General features: G+C 35.4%; 2 protein-coding genes across 3 annotated transcripts; one reads left to right on the forward strand and one right to left on the reverse strand.

The window, feature by feature from the left end:
* Positions 1-253: 253 nt before the first annotated feature.
* LOC140758331 (ubiquitin-like modifier-activating enzyme 5) lies at positions 254-16,799 on the forward strand. Of its 2 annotated transcripts, none has more exons than XM_073094448.1 (14): positions 254-442; positions 542-610; positions 687-800; positions 2,151-2,279; positions 2,524-2,592; positions 5,629-5,781; positions 6,005-6,041; positions 13,476-13,558; positions 14,053-14,127; positions 15,028-15,102; positions 15,352-15,438; positions 15,548-15,663; positions 16,293-16,342; positions 16,440-16,799. In XM_073094448.1, the coding sequence occupies exons 1-14, from the start codon at positions 353-355 to the stop codon at positions 16,577-16,579; spliced, it is 1,287 nt and encodes a 428-aa protein (XP_072950549.1). In that variant the 5' UTR covers positions 254-352; the 3' UTR covers positions 16,580-16,799. The 2 variants fall into 2 exon arrangements, with proteins under 2 accessions (XP_072950549.1, XP_072950558.1); XM_073094457.1 differs by having other exon boundaries at positions 391-442; positions 669-800.
* Positions 16,800-20,616: 3,817 nt separating this feature from the next.
* On the reverse strand, positions 20,617-22,198 carry LOC140758343 (ribonucleoside-diphosphate reductase small chain-like). Its single transcript, XM_073094469.1, has one exon. The coding sequence runs from the start codon at positions 21,965-21,967 to the stop codon at positions 20,912-20,914; it is 1,056 nt and encodes a 351-aa protein (XP_072950570.1). The 5' UTR covers positions 21,968-22,198; the 3' UTR covers positions 20,617-20,911.
* Between the last annotated feature and the right edge of the window lie 254 nt (positions 22,199-22,452).

Raw genomic sequence — 22,452 nt, forward strand, 5'->3', positions numbered from 1 at the left:
ATATATATTGTAATATTTTCATTAGTTTTTTCAGTGGTGCAATATGATAATGAATCATAGTTTAAGGGTGAATATGTAATTAAACCAAATGTAATTTTAGCCTTTCGAATATCCTAATGCCAATTGGGCTGGTTGGATTCCGGTTGAGCCCAATAAGGCCCATTAAATCGGTAACGGTACATTCCACGCGGCGTATCGGCAGGAACGGTTCCGTCATTAATCGAAGCGGATCGGCCGAACCGATACGGTAACGCTCGCAAAAAGCCGATCTACGAAAGTTGGAAACGTTAAACCCCGCAATTTTTTTTAATCCGATCGCAAGAGAGGAGCGAATCGAAGGGGAAAATCGGCGATGGAGGAGGTGCTCCGATCTCTGCTTCAGGATCTCGAATCGCTCAAGAGTTCTCTTCCCGGTCCGAATCGCCTAGCCTCCATCGATCAGGTGAAACATCTCAATTTTTTTAAAAAAAAATATTCCAATTCTTCTTTTCCAGATCTGAGGATTATTCCGATCCGTTTCTTGATTTTTTTTTTGTCGCAGATGCAGCAGAGAGTGAGTCGAGTCATGAACTCAGCGAAATCGGCAAGCGGGAAGCGATCTAAAGTGCAGGTATCTTCTTCTTTTCTTTTTGTTTTTTCAGAAGAAAGATTTGATCTTTGATGAGCAGTGGTAATGTGAGATGCAGGATATGAGTGCGGAGGTTGTCGATAGCAACCCGTACAGTAGGTTGATGGCGCTTCAGAGGATGGGTATCGTGGAGAATTACGAAAGGATACGGGATTTCTCGATTGCGATAGTCGTGCGTATTTGTCCGTTTTCTCTTTCTCTCTTCTGCATCATGATGGAGTTGAAACAGTAGAACGGAAGCTAATTTAGAGAAAGATCGATAGATTTCCTCATGTTACTGTTCAAATGGGATAAACTACTGGTAGTTATGATAATTGTTACTTGAGCAGTCATAGTTAAGCATAAGTTCGTAATAATGAAATTTTCTCTATTACAAATTTGTCATATACCCAATTACCTCAAATTTTGCATCCTTTAGATCTACGAGAATTGTACTAGTCCTAGCAAGAAGAGGTTTTCTCTTCTGATACTCTTTATTGTGATATAGTACTCTATCTTGTAACTTGACAATGATTTCTGGTGGGATGATGTCAAGATGATAGTTGGCCGTAAAACTTTAGCAATTCTTGTAGAGCCCTCTCATATCATTTCATCTTTAAGTTGTACTCCAGCCAATCCCATATCATTGTGAAACAGCTTAAATGATGATTATGATGATGATGCAAACAATGCCGCTGTTTCATGCCACATGTTAATATCCATGAAATATTGTTGGGTTAACACAGTTTCTGTTCATAGAAAAATGTAAGCTAATAGAAAGTAACTTATAGCTGTATAGCATCATTTCAGAATGAAACCATTTACATTAAAGAATCCATTCACAGGTTTAATATGTATTAAATTCTTTGGTCTCATGGTCTGAAAGCTATATTGGGTAGTTTCTTTTACCTTTTATCTCCTTGCCCACTTTTATTGCTAATAGCAATGAGATAAAAGGTTTTCTATATATTCCCAACAGATCGGATAATATGGTTCTATTGACAGTCCTTGAGGACATGAGTAAAAGATCATAAGCTTCTCATCTGATTCCTTGGTCGAACAGCAAAAACATTAAGCTCTCAGGTGATTGGGGTTGTTGTAACAACATGAATTAGGAGTCTTCCGAGTTAATCCTTCCAAGTTCTTTGAGAGAGGTCATTTTAATGATATGAACAGCCTGAGGTTTTGACATGTTTTCATCACTGATGACTCTCTAGTCTCTACCTTTCTCAGCATCTCCCTCACTGTGTCCTCTATTACTCGCTGAGGAAGAAGAGGTTCAATGGTCTTTATTAGATTGGAGTTAAAGTGTTCGTTGGTATCTTTGTTGAATCTAAGAGATGATGACATTTGGAAGAGGTTTGAGATTTTGGTGTTTTCCCCTACCTTTAGATGCTTGTTTAGTCTAATTTTTGTTAGCTATCTTTTGGGTTAGCATCTATGCATTATTAGAGAATTGATTTTTATTTTTGTTGAATATGTAGGCTATAAATTCTCTACTTTTGTGAAATGTCCCATCTTATTGGTGCTATCATCTCCACAGGGTATAGGTGGTGTCGGTAGTGTTGCTGCAGAGATGCTCACAAGGTGCGGTGTTGGACGTTTACTGTTATATGATTATGACACTGTGGAGTTGGCTAACATGAACAGGCTGTTCTTTCGCCCTGACCAGGTATGCTAGTTTTCAAGCACCTCACCTCACCTTTTCTTTTCTTATTCGTTCATTTGATGCACTTTGTATCTTTTTTTTTTTGGTTTAATCTGTGCTCATATAGTCATATTGTGCCTTTAGATATATGTAATTGAGATCAATCATCATGCATGCCACCATTATTCGAGGATATCTCATCAGTTTAAGATTTTCTGTTCTAGAAGAGGGTAAGGCTCTCCGAATCCTCACTGTGTTTCCATTGTAGGTAGGAATGACCAAGACAGATGCTGCTGTCCAGACCCTTTCAGATATCAATCCTGATGTCATTTTGGAGGTATGCCAACATATACACTAAATATTTGCCATTCAACTTCTGTATAACTTTGGTTCTCTTGTTTTTGAGCTTTTAATGAATCACTGGATGGTACTTTCTTATACTCATACTGAATAATACTTGAAGTTGTTCATTCAAGACAGGTAGCTACTTATTCAATTTGCTTCCTGCTAAATGAATAGACATATTTATTTGTTTGATTCAGCTAATGGTGAAAATGCATTATGTAATGCATGGGGAACTTGTTTTCCACCGACCTAATTGATTTTAATGTTTGCCAGTAAAAATTGTTGACAGAAACCACAAGGTGATTCGCCTTTCATAAGTTGAACAAAATAGCTTATCATTTTAGTGCTAATTAAGTAGTAATTAGCTGATTCCAGATAATAACATCAATGCTTCTTTAGTTTTAACCATTAAACAATTGGAAATTGATATGTGCTTAAAGGTTTAGTACATAGAAAGTCAATCACACTTGTCAGTACCTTGCAATGAGACTAGGAAAGTACAACATTAAAAAGAGCACGACACAGGTAGCTAGCTATGCTGTTGAGATGAAAGTGGTCTGTTCTCCTTGATTCTAAGGTCATGATCATAGAAGACTTCAATAGAGCTTACAGTAAGATGATTAGATAAAGGCCATCTTGTTACTGGAATTGTATCAGAGAAAAGGAGAGATTCCAATTCTAACTCAAACTTATCTGAGATTTCTTTCCAAGTCCAAGATTCCCACTATAACTGATAACTATGTAAGTTATTTTTTAAATGTATTTAACAGATATATCTCAAATACTATTGAAGGTTTTAAATTTTAATGGCTAGTCCAGCTTCTTCTTGTTACTCTCCCTTCTTGTCTCATTCCTATTATTTATTTCTTTTATGCCAATCCTTTCTCATTCTTAACGATAAACCTTCTTAAAAACCATTTAGATGTTGATAATTAGTTTTGACTTTTGAGGATTTTCTAATTCATTAAATAGAAGTTAGCCATTCCATTCTTTCTAAAAAGTGGAAGACAAACAATCCTTTCAACTCTAACCCAAAATTTGGAAGGCTTATTCACAAGTTCAAGACTCCTTAAAAGATCAGTGCTTAGAGTTGATTTTTTCTGCCTTTGCTTTTAGTAGGATAGCAGAAAAACAAAGCAAATCGACTGTTACTTCTAGAGAATTATGAATATTTCACTTAACTTACCTGGTATAGAGGTTTCCTGTATTTGAATGGACCTTTTATTTATTACTGTAGTGAATTAGGGGTGAAAATGGACTGGATACTGATAAAATCATATCTCCTCTCGATATATATATCTTTTTGTTCCGGATACGGATATAGATAATGAACTTAATTATTATATCCTCTAAGTACAGACACATATAAAGATTGGATATCAAAAATATCCATATTTGTTTTTTGAATCTATACGAACTTATGACAATACTAAAATCTATAGCACAATTAGTCAATAACTCAATATATACAAAAAGTAAATTAGAGATCATGTAAAGTACAAAAAGTCTTCTATCTCACTATTTTGATAGCATTTTAAATTATAAGGATATCCGGATATTGATTCGGATACTATTCTTAAACTCATATCTTTATCTACATAGATTATCCATATTTAGATATCAAGACGGTTAATTTTTTTTGGCCAATATTCAACAAAACTCGGATATAGAACCACATTGGGTTGGATTTTATCGGACTGTTTTGATATCTTTGACCCCTAGAATGAGTGCTTTGGATTCCATAAGGGTGCAACAAATTATCTTCTCATCCATCTTTAATTACTATTTTAGCAATGGAACTTGTGTCATCTCCGGGTATCAACTACTTTGGCTCGAAATGTACAATCATCTCTCTGTGGTTACTGAGCATACCAATGAGCATGACTGAGATTCAAGTTAACCGTTTCTTTGCTTTTTTTTTTGTTAGAACTTAGGCATAAGGAAACCACACCACAGTATACCCAAGTTACGGTTTTAAAAGTTGTAGGTTGTAGATTTGCGAACAAAAAAATGCTAGTTGCGTGGGTGCTTAGACACAACCCTACAGAGCAAGGTACCCTATATTTCAAAATTTTAAATATATTAAGTCAATGAGTTGCCTCATAAATATCTGAATTCCCTAAAATCTGAAGGGAAAGTTCAATAAAAGAATATATCTGAGCGTGATGATTCATATAAGCTTGTTTACAATTAATAATAATTAAGATTCAATATCACTACTCAAACCTGAAACAAAATTAGGCAAACAGCTTGACAATCGTGGGAACTCTATTCAATACAGTAGTATAAATAAATTGAAATTAAGTGTGTGCTGTCTTTCTTGGTTATGGTGTCTTCAACAATGTCATCACTAGTATAATGTGTTTCTTTATCTTCAAGTCATTCATCTATGATTTAGAAAAATAATGTTACTCTTGAGGACACATCTATGCAGCTTTGGTGAATAATTATGCCAACAGCAAATAACCGCATGTTCATTGTTGAGGAAATTTTGTACTTGAAGTCTGAATAAATATGAGACTCAGAACATTTTACATCTTCCATATTCTGGATTAACAAAACTGATAATTGGTTTTCCTATCTTTTTATTCTCTTGTTTTAATTAATAGACTTTATATACCAATCCTGATTTCCTTTCCTATACTGATAACTATATAACAAAAATGATGAATAGAATTCATCATTTCTAGTCATTTCCCTTAAATCTGAATATTGATCAACCTAGGAACTGATGATTTTCATGTGTGAATTGATCTGTTGTAGTCTCAGAAAAGATCAGGTCTATCATCAGCTAGTCTCTCATTACTTTGGTCTGGTTTTGTTTCCACCTTATTTCTGTTCGCATGCTGCATTGTAATTGTATCAATGTAATTGATTGGGCTTTCAACTTATGAAGTATGAACTACTATATGAGGAAACTCGGGAAGTATTTTTCTATTTTCTAGATTGTAAAGCCTGGACATATTTGACCATATCTTGTACTTATTTATTTTTCAAACTAATAAGTGATTTGTATCTTCTTTTTCAGAGTTATTCACTTAACATCACTACAGTGAAAGGGTTTGAAATTTTTATGGGGAGTCTTAAAGGCCAAGGTTCCCAGAAGCAGGGAAGTAGCAGTGGAGTTGATCTTGTGTTGAGCTGTGTTGATAACTATGAGGCTCGCATGGTCGTAAACCAGGTGATTATTATTATTATTAGGATTATGATTATTATGATCATTATTATTATTATTGTTATTAATTTGCCTTACAGCATTATTTCGGAAGGTCATTAACTTATCAGAAGATTTGAACAAAGATTTCAAATACCCCAAAAAAGAAAAATCAATGCCTTCATTATTATTATTCTAAAATTTTACACTTACGATGCAAAATGTTTTTCTACTTTTTGTTACTTCTCAGGCATGCAATGAGCTTGGCCAGACTTGGATGGAGTCTGGTAATATTCGTTTTGACTTTCAACCTTCTCAAAACTGTCATTTATCTTGCACATATGATTGTTTGATTGTTTATTGTAGTACCAATATTCATGGACTCATTATACTGCAATCTATATTTGGTCAAAGTGGAACTTTATTGCCATTGGTATCTGTGAAAATATGAATAACTAGATGCCACTTGACTTTTGCAACACAGAGACACAAATGTTGTTCTACAATAAGAGTCCTTGTTTTTCTAGAACATGAAGGTTTATCACCCTAATAGTCTCAGATTTAACCCAGATGTGAACTCTAATAGATTATGAAATGACCTCCAAAACTTGTCAAAGACTACTTCAGTGTTAGTAGAGATGGATTCGAGGGGAATTAGACAGTGGTGCCACTTTAGAAGATGAATTTTGAGAACTCATTAACATAGGAACACATAAGTAGATTCTGAAATCCTAAAACATGCACTAAAGTGAAGATTGATGCCCATAAAGCATGGTTTGAAAAATCAGCCGAAATCGATCGAAACATGAGCATATATTGAAAAAATCAACAGTATCAAGTCTGAACAGTGAGTTTTGACTGAAACTGGTGCATTTTGGTTGAAATGGGTAATCTGGATAAAAAACGCATCTATTTCATGTGGGAGACATGAAATGTCATGTGGGGCTTATTTTTGTATTTTTTTTCCTATTTCTATTAATCATATTTAGTCCTCTTTTTAAATTATTCCTATTCCAATTGCTTTCTTGTGAGTTAATGCCTCTAAAGGCTAAAGCTCTCAATTTTGTCATTTTCTTATTTCCAATCGAATCAAATAATTACGCATGGACAACTCAAAACAGATAAAATATTATTATTTTATTATTGAATTCTTCTATTTGCGCAACCTTTTTGAAGTCAGTTGATGCTACGAGTTACTTCAATGTGCAGATTACATTTTTAAATTGATGAATGATATGGTGGAGGAGATTGGCAAGAATAGGATAGTTCAAGTGGTTATTGAGATAATGGGCAAACTATAAGGATATTGGGAAGCTATCGATGAAGAAGAGGACCACATTTATATTGGACTTCCTGCTTTGCTTATTGTATTGATTTAATATTGGACTTCCTACTCTGCTTACTGCCGCAATCCACAAACTCTCTCTTCCTCCTCTTTCCCTCTCTCTTGCTCCCTCTTTCTCTATTTCCCTCTGTTTCTTCCCCTGTCTCTCTTCCCCCCATCTCTCTTCCCCCCATCTCTCTCTCTTAACCCTACTTGTCTCAAGCAAGATCAGTTGATACGGCTGATCCCAACTCGAAATGGGTCAATACACATGAACAAAAGTCTAAAAAAAATTCCAAAACTAGGATCCATGATCTCAAATCATGATGACATGAACAAAAGTCTAAAAAGCAAATTATCAGAACTATGACTTATGCATAGTAAAAAGGAAGCAAAAAATATGCGGTAATGCTTAATTAGATTATACTGGTAACGAATAAATTTCATGGTATAAGAAATATGATGTAGTTCTAAACTTCTATAGATACATCCATATGGAATTTGAAGACCTATGAACATTCAGAAAGCTCAGAAAGCAGTAATTAGTGAACAGTAGCAACCATGATGATCTGATTGGCACCTAATGACAACGTTATTTGGTACTAACATGTCACAAATGTTTCCAAAGAAATCAATGCACAGTTAGGAATTATAAATTTCAATGCTTTACTATTTCCAAACTATTTTGTCATTCTACACCAATTCAGGTCGATAATATTGACAAACTATTCTGCAAATTCAAAGAACAATTAACTAGCCAGCAGATCATGAATCAGAAAATGTTCCAATATCCTAAAAGATAGCTACTGGGCACATGATTCGTAATAACTAAGACTTCATTTTGTTCCAAAAGAGATTCTAATAAACACATTCAATAACTTTAGCATTCAAGAATTGCTTGAGGAATTGTTTCAAGATCCATCAAATCTGTACTTACACATCAGCTTCACTAATGGAATGTAGAAAAGCAAACTTAGTATAGTGCATCTTCTATTCTAATGAAAGTAAAATATGGGACATCAAATCTCTAGTTGCCTTGCACAACCAAATTACATGATTATGTCATCTCCATGAGTCCATTCTATTAATTAACAACAAATATTGCCTTGTGAAGTCAATGATGCACACAAATAAGGAAGAAATCCCATCAAACCATCCATCAAGTCACATCTGATGATGTCCATACTACTAAAAAGTTTTAATCCCATCAAATCATCAATGGGTAAATTTCATACATCTATTATAGGGACTTTTTGCAGATGAAAGGACAACCCTTTGAAGTGCAAATGTTCAGACCTAGCCATGAAATCTTGAAGGCTAATAGGCATGCAATGAAATCATGAATAACACAAGCTTCCTTATAATAAAATTGTGAGCATCAAATCTATGAAGATTAATAAAAGTATTTAAGTCAACTAGCCATGTTCAATCAAATTATTTCACCAAATCTCCGGTTCAACTCTAAAGAGAACAAAATGAAGAAAAAATTTCAAAGCCAAAGGTAGTGAAAGATGGAACACTCCAAGCTCGGAAAGTATAATGGGCTATAAAAGATGTAAGTTACATCCGAGGCCTCTGTGGATTGATGGGTGGCTCAAGAGGAGATAGTACTGGACCACTCAGTGCAAGTGGAAGGAGAGAAAGCTACCTGGCTAACAAAGGAGTCTTAAGGCTTCCAATGGAGAACGCCGATGCAAGAGGAGATTTCTGATGGAGGATGCCAAATTGCCAATGGAAGAGGCTGAAGGAGGAAGTGGCGGCTTGGAGACGAGAAAGTCCACGATTTGTGGATTTAGTAATATTAGGTAGAGATAAGAGCCATCGAATCAATGATCTAATGATTATAAATATACTTATATATAATATATAATATATAATAGTATTAATAAATATTTTTTGAGTCGAGTCTATTGAGCCGAACCTAAGTGAGCTAGCTTTTGGTAAATTTTGAGGTAGTTTTGTTTTCCTAAAAAAAAGTTCGTTCATTACTCACTGTGACTAATTCAGTGTGAATTACTGTGAGTTTGTGCGCTATTTTATGATCTTATTTTTATTTAAATATTATCACTTATTTTTACAGAGGTCTTAACCTAAGCCGCTCATTTATTTTGACACCGTTAGATAAAAAGTGACATATCTCCTCCTGTATGTATGTCTGCCTACTTAATTTGCTTGCAATTCTTATATCCATCAGTGTCATCACTATCACTATCAAATTGCATTGAATTTTGCATCAACTCCTCATGAACTATCTCAACTCTTCTGTCTAATCTTTGCTTATCTTTTCCCTTCAGATTTATGTAATCTTGCATTTACAATCTAATCTTTTTACTTGCAAGCATGGGGCTACATCACCATGTCTTCTAGCTAATGTTGTTGCATACAAGCATGGAGCTCATCTCCTTTCCACCAATTTCGTTGTTGCCACACGATATCATAATCTGCGGGTTGCTTTTCTTCAGGAGCCATTCTTAAATAGTTAAATCATATATATCGAAAAAAAGTTTTTACTGAAAACTCCAAAGACATAACAGACTAAAGTCTAAAGTCTAAAGTCTAAACTTCAAAACAATTAAGTAATTATTGTTTAAAAAACATTGCTGCTATAGCAAAAAAAGAAAAGATGGGAAGAGTTGAGAAATGAACGCATAAATACATGAGCTATAGAAAGATGGGAAGAGAAGATCACCATGGGAGCTCATCGTTGCACTTGTCACCATCGAAGAAGATTGTCGGATAAGAAACGATCAAGAAAATAAAAAATAAAAAAGAGGGAAGAGGGCTACAATGGGAAAGACTAAAAGTGAGAGAGAAAGAGAAATGTGAAGAGAGACTATGGTTGAGTAGTTGAGAGGAGCTGAGAAATGTGTATAACTTTTCATGAATGTCTCTAAAGCTCTCAACTCACGTAAAGAGGGAAAAAGAGAGCTGGGAGAGTTGATTTGAGATTGATGAAAAATAAGAAAAAAAATAAAAATATGTGAAAGTGAGAGTTAATTATTTGATTTGATTGGAAATAAGAAATAGATAAAAAAATTTGAGAGAGATTTGGCCTTTAGAGGCATCCTCTTGTGAGAAAGATATTGGAATAGGAATATTTTAAAAAATAAATAAAGATGATTAATAAATATAGGAAAATGATAAAAAAATGGGTCCCATATGATATTTCATGTCTGCCATATGAAATGGACTCGTTTTTGAATCCAGATTACTTGTTTTAGTTGAAATTGAAAATTTTCAGCCGAAAGGCACCAATTTCAGCTAAAATACACTATTCAGACTCGATGCTAGTGATTTTTCCAATATCATTTCTTGTTTTGGATTGGTTTCAGCCAATTTTTCAAACCATACTCAAGATATTAGTAGCAATACAATTTGAATTAAGAGGTTGAACAACGTATCTTATTAATTGTATAATATTCACCATAGTGTAATAATAAAGGCTATTAGCTATATTAAAATGAATACTACCGTAGAAGAAAATTTGGGGATAGCTCTACCAATGTACTTCTTGTATTTTTTATCTCTTTGAAAGTTATCTTGATAGTAATCTATATGCGACATTTTTCTGTAAAACTATGCATTAATTGGCCCAACATTCTTAGACTTTCTTATAACACCAAGAGTTTTAGAACTATTGTGCAATATTTTCTTTTTCTCTACATATGAACTGATCTAGATTTATCAAGGCTACCATCATTCTTCTCATCTTCTCTTCATTATACATATGTTTGCTTTGTTTTATTACCCTCTTCACTTGCATTTGCTCATTAGCCTCCTCACTAGATCCGCTATATAATTAACCTATTCTACTTTAGAGTCATGTATTAATTATCGATGAACCATTGACTCTTTTTATTTTATAGTTTGTTTATCCTTTTGTTTGCCTATTAGATGAGTCAATATTTCATTTTTGACTTCTAAAGAATGCAAGTTGCTAATGTTTTTATCTTCCAACCAAATGTTCTTTAATATGGCTGACATCGCAACTCATTTTCTTAATACCAATTATATTTGTCGCATTTTTTATCTTGCCTAATAGTATCACAATGTGTTGCCACATAATGTCAGTACCTTGTGGTTTATCTTTGAAGCCATTTTAATTTCCAATATAAACTAAACCTAAATAGAGATCAAATTCAAAATATAATTTAGATAAATGAAAGAAATTTAAATTCAAAAAGTTGAATCCGAATTAATATCTCTTAGTCTTTCTTTCTTTCTCTCTCTTTTGTTATTCTGACAAAAGAATTATTGTAGAATAAAGAGAGAGTTATCTCCCTCTCTATACTCTCTCTCTAGCCTCCCCCTCTATCTATTACTATATAAGGGGAAAAAGGGAGAGAAAGGGAGAAAATGTGGAGAGTAAGAAAGAAAAGGAGAAAGAGAGGGAAGGGACTGGGAGAAAGTGCTGCAGAGATGAGAGGGGAGAGAGAGGGGGAGCTCGTCGAATAGAGAGAAAATGATAAAAGATAAGGAGAAAAAATGGCATACTTGAGGTTGCTGGACTTTAATGGAGATTGATGAACTGATCACTGAGCTGGTTTAATTTTGTTATTGAAGGCAGTTCAAGCAGTGAACTACGCAAATCCAAACAAGTTTCTTTGAATTTATTGGGTTTTTTTTTTTTAAAATTACCTTGTTGTGCTTCATATTCAACTATTCTAAATTTTTACCTTAGGGTAATTTATTTCTAAAAGTAAAATGATGATATATGTAAATGTCAAAAGTGTTACAAAGATGTGATTTTGTAGAAGTCATGAGTTGATGTACTTAAACTTAACTATTAGTTAAAAAAAGCTAAATACTGGAAGAAATACAATTGTATTGCTTTCATAGATATTTCTTTTAGTTTTGGAATTACTTAGAACTATAAAAAATTATTTAAATATTTAAAATAATTCTAAATAAACCACCAATCCGATCGGGTGATCTATTGGTTGAACTAGTGACCCAACTTCTAACCAGGGCAACTTTTGGTCTTGTTTTGATAATTATGCTTTTAACATTCACTGTGACAAGTATGAAGGTGTACTCTCAATCCATGAGGCAGCACAATGATAAGCATAGAGATTGGTTATGTAGAAGCCATGGTTCATATTAGTCGATGCTGATATGTATCTATTGATACATATTAGTATCATCTATACCAATTCCTTTGTCGTGCAAAGTCACTGACATATCCAGTGTCTTTTTCGGACCCCAAGAATGGATTGGATCGAAATGACTTTCCTGCTTAGAAATTGAAACCAGTTTTCTCTTGATTTTGGTCAAGTATCGTTATATCAGTCCAGTATTCGTCATATCCACATAGTAATATTGACCACTGTTTATAAAGGTGGCCATGGCAGCCGCCTTTGCCACCATGGCAGAGCGGCAAGACAACAGCCTCGCAATACTCCTAGGCAGCCTGCTAATGGTGGGCTGGCTGCCATTTGTTACTTGGCAGGCTGCCTTGTTTGGCGGCCCGCCTTGTGCTTTTGGCGGCAGGAGAGAGGCTTACGAGAGTGAGAGTGGAGAGGCCATGTGTTTGCCGTTGTTGCCCACTTAAGAAATGGAGAGTAGAGACGTTTCTCTTCTTCTTTATTTTTACTTCTCTTCTTGCTTTGGGAACCCATTTCTCCTTCTCTCTCTCTTGATATATATATATATTTTGGGAACCCACCACTTCTCTTTTCAAAGCATTGTGGGTTCCCAATATAGAGAGAAGAAATGGTAGGATAAATTCTCTCTCTCTCTCTCTCTCTCTATATATATATATATATGGATAAAAATATATAAGAAATGCCATATTATCGGTTGATTTGTCTCTTGGACTTTCTCCTGGACCGAAAATCATATAGGAAATGGCATCTTTAAGTTTTTCCTATGTTTAGCCTTTTGATTATGATGCCAATTCTAGACTAAGGACTTGTAAAAGAGCCCAATTGCCCAAAATGTTGGGAAACTTTTACCCAATATAGCCCACACTGTACAATTGGCTAAGATTTTGAAACTAACGCATTTGATACATCTTTGGCTTGGTAGACTTAGACACATGATGAAATCGCTGGTATATCCTGTTGTAGGTTTTCAGGATTTCTTGTTCTTTTTCAATGTGCTTTTTCTTTCTATATGGTCCTTTATTATTCTAAAAGGTGGTTTTCTTTTACATCTCAATATTTTTGTTCATGCAAATGTGTTTTGATAATTTCTTGATTTTAGTCTATCAAGGATTTGTTCTGCTACAACTAGAACGGAGTTGATCTAAGATGTATATACAAGTCTTTCCGTTATGCTTTCATCAATAATATGGCTTGCTCAATTCCAAAGAAATTTAGAGTAGTTTGTAATTTTGTTTATTAATTCACAATCAATGAATAACAAAATAAAGTAACATGGAAGTGTTTCATGTCAGGTGTATCTGAAGATGCTGTGTCAGGTCATATACAACTACTGATTCCTGGGGAGACTGCTTGTTTCGCTTGTGCTCCTCCTCTGGTATGTGTGGTAGAAATTTTATGACCATAATATATTTGTACTTTGTTGGGAATCGAGAGCAAAGGCTTATTTTTTTGCAATTGATACTACTTTAAAACAGTTTGGACCTTACTTGTCTAGTTTAGTCTTGTTATCTTCTTGCCCATATTATGGTTGCTCATGTTGTATCCTATGATCCCCTTGGTGCATTTCTTGTGCTTGAACTTCTACAAGATCTCCTTGGTGTTACTGTACTTTGATTTTTTTGAAAGTGGAGCTTATGAACAATCTGTCATCTCAAATTCTTGGAACATATCTTGCGGGGAAAGAATTATCATGTGACTTTTGCTTAGAGATATAGGAGTCAAACCAAGTAAAAATTGTATTCTGTTATTTCTGTAAGAGGCTCTGCTGAACAATATCTTGATAAGTGTTATGTTGGTTCAACTATTGGCTTACCACCTTTTTGCTTCAGCACAATGCATCAAGCTAGAGTTAAAGTTTCTAAGTTGTAGGTTGTGGCATCTGGAGTTGATGAACGCACACTCAAGCGTGAAGGTGTATGCGCTGCTTCTCTGCCAACTACAATGGTAAGGAAATTTCATTTCCTTTTATTTGGCATTACTTTTCTCCTATCTAACTTCTTCTACAGCTTTGACCCTTAAGGATTTGCAGATATTTTCATGTTTTTGTTCTTAACCAACCTGAAATATGATTACATCAGGCTTAGAGTGGCATATATGATATATGTCTTTTATTCTATAGTATCCACATACTTCTCCTGTCCCATTCGAGTTTTTAAATTTGCATACTGATCAATTTTATATCAGTCTTATAGGAATTTGACGATTTCCTTGATGAGGTTGCTGAAGTTAAAAATGGTTCTCATATTACATTTTAATATGAGAACTTTCTAATAATAATTCCACATAATCATATTAGTGACTTTTGTCTAAAATCCAAATAGTGATCAAGAAAGCCTCTAAAAATGCCTGCATCTGCCCTTTAGTTGCAGCATTAAATGGTTTATGATGGCCTCAGACTTCGACCACATGATGAGACTGACTTATGGACTGCTAACTTCCGTCATTACAGATTTACAGTATCGCTTGCTAATGATTGTGGTATCCATTCACAGAAATTTGAAAGTTTTCAGTCTGGTATTGTGCTGTTTGGGCAGCTAGGTTTTCTTTTTATGCTTGGGTAACTTGAAGTGGTTTATTGAACAAGGTCAAATATTATGACCTTCTGGAAGTAAGGAGGCAACAGAATTGTTTCTTTCTGGTTATTATTAGTTGCTTTTGGATATTTCGGACCATTGAAACAATATAACAAGCTAAAATGACTTCCTTACTTTCCATCTTTAAAATGTTTTCATTCTCCTGCTATTCTTGAATGTCTTTTTCTATTTGAAAGCATTCCCTAACATCAGCTGGTCTTGATCTAGTTACTACTTCTTACTTTAAGTGGATATTAAATTGATTATCCAGGGAGTCGTTGCTGGTCTTTTGGTTCAGAATGCTCTCAAATACATGTTGAAGTTTGGTCAAGTTTCTCCTTACTTGGTAAATTTCCTTCTGCCAATACTAATTAAGTATGGATGAGTGATGGAGCTTTATGTGCTTATATACATATTCTATTTTTAAGTTATTTCTTGTTCCCTATATTTTTCTTTCCTTTTTTTCTCTATTCCCCACATGAAAATAGAGTAAAATCTCAATTTGTATAATTTTGTATGATCATGCTGATGTCAGGTAATTACTCTGTTGAACTTTTGATCAGTACAAGAATTTCTCATGCTACATATGTCGCAGGGATATAATTCGCTCAAGGACTATTTTCCGTCCATGGAAATGAGACCAAATCCACAATGCTCAAATGCGGCATGTGTTGAGCGGCAGGTACATGATTTGAGCATACTTCTATGAATTGCATATTTCACGGTTTTGAAGTAGTACTGCTTTCTGCTGCTTTATGTCTTCGATCTCACTGCTAGAAACATTACTGTAGAGGGAATACAACCAAACAAAACCATCTAGAGATGCGGCAGCTAAGGCAAAGATGGAAGCTGAGGCATCAGTGAAAATTGAATCCCCTGTTCACCTAGAAAATGAGTGGAACATCAGGTACAACCTTTTTGATAGAGATGAATAACTAGGTCATATCATCCTCATTTTGATTTTCTGATTGACGATATAGTGTCTACAAACAAGGATTTATATTATTCACTTTTCTCAACTAAATCCGACTCAGTCAGACCTTTCCAGCGAGGTACTGGTATTGTACCCTTCTTTTTTAAAATATGCATTTCATCTAGGTAAACTAATGTAACCTTTGTTGTTTTCAAAGGCATATATTATTATATAGATTTTGTAGCTTGTTATCAGAAAATTCTATTGAATCCTTAAGCTGCAAGTGTTCTCATTGCATTATTTAAAAAAAAAAAATCCTCACTCTACAATACTTTTGAAGCATCCTATGGTTGTTTATTTTATTTTTAAGGTAAAATCACTCCAGTACGCAGCGAAAGGATTGAAGCCAAAGTATTGTCTATGTGTTGTGTGTTTTTATGTCTTCAATGCCTAAATTGATTTAACATATTTTACAGGATTGAAGTCCAAAGTAGTGTCTACTTATTGTGTGTTTTTATGTCTTCGATGCCTAAATTGATTTCAACATATTATACAACTGAGCTTTGTTACATTGCAAACTCTTAGCTTCCAAATATATATAACTGATTCTTGATTCCATACAGTGTCGTTGATGATACTGAGGTGGATTTGTCAAGTGGTTGCAGTACATCAAGTAATATGCTTGCCCTGCATTTAGTTTCTTACCTCTTTTTCCCATTTTCATTCTCGGAACATCTTATGTTTCTTCCATCTACTTTCCAAATGTACAGATGCTCTTCCAGAAGGCCTTGTTCATGAGCTTCCTACTGCCGATAAATATCAAGAACCACTAGCTGCGGAACAGGCAGGCACCATCACTGACGATCTCGAGGATTTGCAGCGCCAACTTGATGCCCTCAATGCATCCTGACATTCTAACAGTTGCAGGCTTCTTCACAATTTTGTATGCATCATTCCGCGAGGCATAAGCTTTGGTTCAGATCATGAGACTATAGGATGTTGTGCATTAATATTGTTGTGACTAATTCTTTGCTATCGCCAGATTATCATTACCATTTGTAATTTTCACACTATTTTCTACTACTTGTAATGGCCCCAAATAAGGAAATATCATGACAGGGTTATCTGTATACATTACTGGGGATGTATCTTTCAACTTATGCATCATCCTTTTCTTTTGGCAGGCTATTTTTTCAATCCTCAGATCCTGAGACTATTAAGGGAGGCTATTTAGTTACTTTTATGGAGTACAAATATTGTTTTAAGATTTTGAGACCTAGTAAACCCTGGCTTCTTAATGGGGTAGCTTTAGTTTGTAAATAGTTCTGTTTTCCCAAACATATTGGACAAATTGTGAGTTCCCAAGTTATTTAGAGTAGCAGGTTAAATCATCTTTGGTGAAAATGATTCACTCATATTCAGGTGAAGAATATCTCTCATTAATAGTGAATCAACTTCAACAAAAATTGGTCTCCTTATTTCTCTATTGTGTCCTCTTGCTTCATTCCTTTCACTCAAATTAAGTTAATAATAACTCAAGCTCAGTCTGTCAAATTTAAATTGAATTAAGTAACTTAAATTCAAGGGCAATCTATAAGGAGGTTTTTCGTTCAAATATCGAAAAATAATATACTAAAACTCTAAAATATTAAAATAAAAAAGAGGTAAAAAAAAACAAGGAGGAGAAAACCAATCGCCGGCGGCAATATTTCTCTCCGTCTTCTTCAGCAGCTTTCAGTTCCAGTCGAGCTGCCTGGAGTGGAGATCAATCACCAGGCTAATCATCTAGAAATACTTGTGAAATATAATATCTATTATAGTAATCTAATACTAAATTATATTTATCTGGAAACAAAAGTATTTTATATTTAGGCTCGTCGTTCTTCTAAAGCTTCAGCTAAACTTTACTCGAGGCACAGGCAAGCACTCTTGAGTTGAGTGATTGACCTTCACTGGAGGCAGCTCGATGGGAGCCGGAGAAGACGGAGAGGCGATCGTCGATGAGAAAAGCAGGAGGAAGAATGATGAGGGAGGTGAGAGTTTTATTCTTCGTATTATTTCCTCTATTTTTTAAAGTCTAAATTATGCTGCAAGTACTTTGATGCCCCTCTCAAATTTATAACGCTATAATAGCATATTTTCATACTAAAATCACGTTACATAAAATAAACGTATTAATCAACAAGATTAGATTACGTGTACCTAACTTTTGGTTTACACATTCTTTACTTTTCCTTAATATTTCTCTCTTAGATACGATTACGATAGATATAATTATATCATTTAATACTAGACAATTTAAATTTGATTCTTTAAAGATAAACTTTAATTTAAATATAATTCTCTATCTCTATTTGTTAATAAATTTAGCTTAAATTAATTTTAAACTAATGAGAGATATATATAAATAATTAAAAAATAATTAAAGAATATAATTGAGTTTGATCAAGTTAATTATAAAGAGACGTCAATACTCTTATTCTCTATCAATTAATGTTATGTTTTTTACTTGATAAATTGTTAAGATAATATATTTATTAAAAAAATAATGTGCAAAGTAATTTAAAAATAAATAATTATTTATTGAATCGGTAATATATTTAAATTTTTTTTTCATTCTTAGTATATTGTTAGGATCTTAAATGTTAGATCTTCATTAACCCTATTAATAAATAATTATATATATATATATATGGGAGCAATTTTTTTATCCATTGGCATGTGAATTTTTAAGCTCATTTGTGTCGAAATTGTCACCACAAGAAAAAAATATTCCATCCAATTGGAGCGTTTTGTATTTGTGGAGGTTAATATATAAAATTAGGGTTAACCACACTAATACCCCATATACTATACCCAGTTTTTATGAAGACCTTCTAAACCTTTTTAGATTACAATGTCACTTTTAAACTATAGAAAAATTTCAATATCATATTCTATTATTATATAGCTACATATATTGGGAGAGTCAGTTTATGTGGCAGTCAATTTAGATGTGAAGTAACTTAAATGCCTTTGTTAGAGGGAAGATAATTTTATTTTGGTTTAACAATAATGGATGAATATACCTTCATCTTCCTCATTCCCTCCTCATTCCCTCCCTTCTTCTATTCTCTTCCTTCCCAACGATGTTACTGCCCACGACAAGGTACACGACAAGGGTCTTCCCCATATCAGAACCTCCCTCCTTCCCCTTGCCCTGCCCTCTCTACACACCTCAACTTCATTGTCAGCCTTCTTAATGCCTGCAACACTGCCGCAGCAGCAATTAAGGGAATTCGACCGGCTGCGGGTCCTCCGTCTTCGCTATGCGCTTTACCTCCTCAATGAGATGTGCTCGTGAATTTGGCAGTGACACTGGGGCACGAGATTTGGGGAGTTGTAGTGGAGAGCTCATCGGAGATGGTGGTGTTGTAGTGGACCTTGCCTAACGGGCTCGGCTTGACTAGATCATGGTCTATCCCGGATGACGCTATAGCCTATATAGAGGCCTGTCGCCCCCACGGGCGAGGGTGTTGGCAGGTCTCCACCATGACATAATCAATGTGGAAGGAGTAGCACTAGGGCTGCGCCGCATGGGATGGGGAGGCGGTGGTGAGCTTGCTGTCGTTGGCCTCCCACTCATGAGTTAATGCTGCTTCCTAGAGAAGATCTCATTCGCGCTGTTGACTCCATCGTCGCAGTCGGTGCTGTTGCTACCGATGATGAGGCAAGGGAAGGGAAGGTGGGGATGAGAGTGGGTTTGAGATGAGAGTTGTAGTGGGGTAATTTATTCTAAAAACTTGTATACGTTAGTTGAGGGTATTTAGGTAATTTTATAAATAAATTTTTTTACCAGGCTAAATAGATGACAAGAAAAAACTAATTAGGGGTATAGTTTGTCATTATGCGCTTTCTGCCACTGCCGTTATTTTGTTTCACTTTACTCCAGAGTTTAGGGGTGACATTGTAACCATAAAAAAATTTATGGGTGATATTGTAACCTAAAAAAATTTAGGGGGTTTCTATGAAAACTTGGTATAGTACATGGGGTGTCAGCGTAATTAATCCAAAAAATTATCATTTTGTTTTTTCTTTTTTTTAAAAAAAGAAAGAAGACAATGAAGCATAGAATGACGATGATTTACAGTAAAAAGCTTTTTAATTTTTTAATTAGAAGAAATATGCTCCCAATTATCAAATTGCAATTTTAGGTCTTTTTTTACTGATTTAGCCCTAACAAATTTTAAAGACTGTCATGGCCTTAATAAACATCTAAGCATCGGTTATTCAAAATGTACACTTTAATTTTCAACAATATACATATCAAAATTTTAAAAAACAAGACTACACATCATTTATGTAATTTATACGCATCGTTTATGCAAAAATTATGCTCTAATTAAAAAACGTAACGTATTATTTATATAATTTATACACATCGCCTATGTGAAAAGTAAACTCTAATTTTCAATAATATGCATATCAAGATTTAAAAAAATATCACGCATACACCTATGTAATTTATATGCATTGCTTATTTAAAATGTACGATCTAATTTTCAACAATATGTATATAAAGATTTTTAAAAAAAAAAAATCACGCATCGCTTATGTATTATATATGCATAGCTTATGCAAATTGTATATTGTAGATTTCAACGATGTGTATCGAGATTTTAAAAAAGTAACACAATACATATATAATTTACACATATTATGTAAAAACTACGCTCTAATTTTTAACAATTTACGCATTGAGATTAAATAGTTAGATTAGATTAGAGAAAAGATAAATTAGTCTAAATCACTAAAAAAAAATATCTGAATTTATAATTCAATAATCAATCAGCACTTTTTGCACATTGCCAAACAAATGCAACAAAAATCTAAAGTTACAACAACCTCGAACATTTCTCTTTGGCGAATCATCATCTCTTTGATTATAATCCACCACAACATCCAATTCAATAACCCATCATCTCTATGGCGCATAATCAAACAGAAATGCAAGAAAAAGTACAAGTTGCAACCTCACAGACATTTCATCAAACACCCATAGCTCAAGATGGAAATGTCAAACAATCTTCGGAATATTATCAAACACAAATGCGAATAACTGGGCAAGGTGCTAATTAGCAGCTGTATATTACGATCCACCAAAGAAAGAAAGAAAGAAAGAAAGGAAGCAAACCGGTACACCAAGATCTAAAGATTACATTTTTAGGGAAGATATATAAAAATTAACAGTGGTAGCATTAGTCTAGAAATCCTCATCCATCTTGAAGACATGGTTACCTCCAAGTCCACCAATGCTGGACATCACCGAAGCCTTCTGGTACTCCCCGACCCTCTTCTCGAAGAAGTTGGTCTTCCCCTGCAACGAGATCAACTCCATCCAATCGAACGGGTTGGCAACGCCGTACAACTTCCCGCACCCTAACGCCCCTAGGAGCCGATCCGCCACGAACTCGATGTACTGGCCCATTAGTTCGCCGTTCATGCCGACGAGGGCGACGGGGAGCGCGTCGCAGACGAATTCCCTCTCGATGACGACCGCATCGGCGACGATGGACCGGACGCGCTCCTCGTCGAGCTTGTGCTCGAGAAGTTCGTAGAGGAGGCAGGCGAAGTCGCAGTGGAGGCCCTCGTCGCGGGAGATGAGCTCGTTGGAGAAAGTGAGGCCGGGCATCAAGCCGCGCTTTTTAAGCCAGAAGATGGCGCAGAAGGAACCGGAGAAGAAGATGCCCTCGACGCAGGCGAAGGCGACGAGGCGGCCGGCGAAGGAGTCGGAGGCGTGGATCCACTTGAGAGCCCAGTCGGCCTTCTTGGCGACGGCAGGGACGGTGTCGATGGCGCGAAAAAGGCGGGATTTTTCGTCGGGATCCTTGATATAAGTGTCGAGGAGGAGGGAGTACATCTCGGAGTGGATGTTCTCAATGGCTATCTGGAAGCCGTAGAAGGCGCGGGCCTCCGGGAGCTGGACGTCGGTCATGAAGCGGGAGGCAAGGTTCTCGAGGACGATGCCGTCAGAGGCGGCGAAGAAGGCGAGGACGTGGGAAATGAAATGGCGATCGTCGGAGGAGAGGGAGAGGTCCCAGTGGCGGGTGTCCTGGGAGAGGTCGACCTCCTCGGTGGTCCAGAAGGAGGCGACGGCCTTCTTGTAGAGCTCCCAGATGCTCGGGTAGCGGATAGGGAACATCGAGAAGCGGTCGGGGTTGGGGGCAAGGAGGGGCTCGTCGGCCTCGTGGGCGAGGTGGAGGGAGGGGACGGCAGGCATCGTTAGCTCTTTTCTTTGACCTTTGCTTATCTTTATCATCCTTCAGATTTATGCAATCTCGCATTTACAATCTAATCTTATTACTTACTTGCGGTCATTGAGCTACATCTACGAGCTACATCACCTTGTCCCTCTTTTACCTTTTCTTTTAACACCCACCTCCTACATTTACCTTTGTTGCAAAGGTGGTTGTTAGCCTCATCTACAAGTGGCTTACGGCCACCTCTATTCTAAGTTGATAACAACAATGAGCACATGCATTTACTTAATTCATCCGTTCAAAATTTGATATTGTGTTTAGTATTTTCACTTTTTGTATTATATTATTACTATCTTACACAAGTAATCTATTTTTTTTTTATCTTCATCATTTTTATGAACTCTTGGGATTTATCTGGTTTATATCATTTTCTAGAATTTAAGTATTTAAAAAATAGACCGAAATTGAACAAAACTGATATCGATATTCAAAATCTGGGTATAGATTTAGCATCTATAGGTGAACTTGGTGTTTTGTATTCTCT

The sequence above is a fragment of the Typha angustifolia genome, chromosome 1, assembly GCF_048772165.1.
Source record: "Typha angustifolia cultivar Huaian chromosome 1, ASM4877216v1, whole genome shotgun sequence".
NCBI classification, from domain to species: Eukaryota; Viridiplantae; Streptophyta; class Magnoliopsida; order Poales; family Typhaceae; genus Typha; species Typha angustifolia.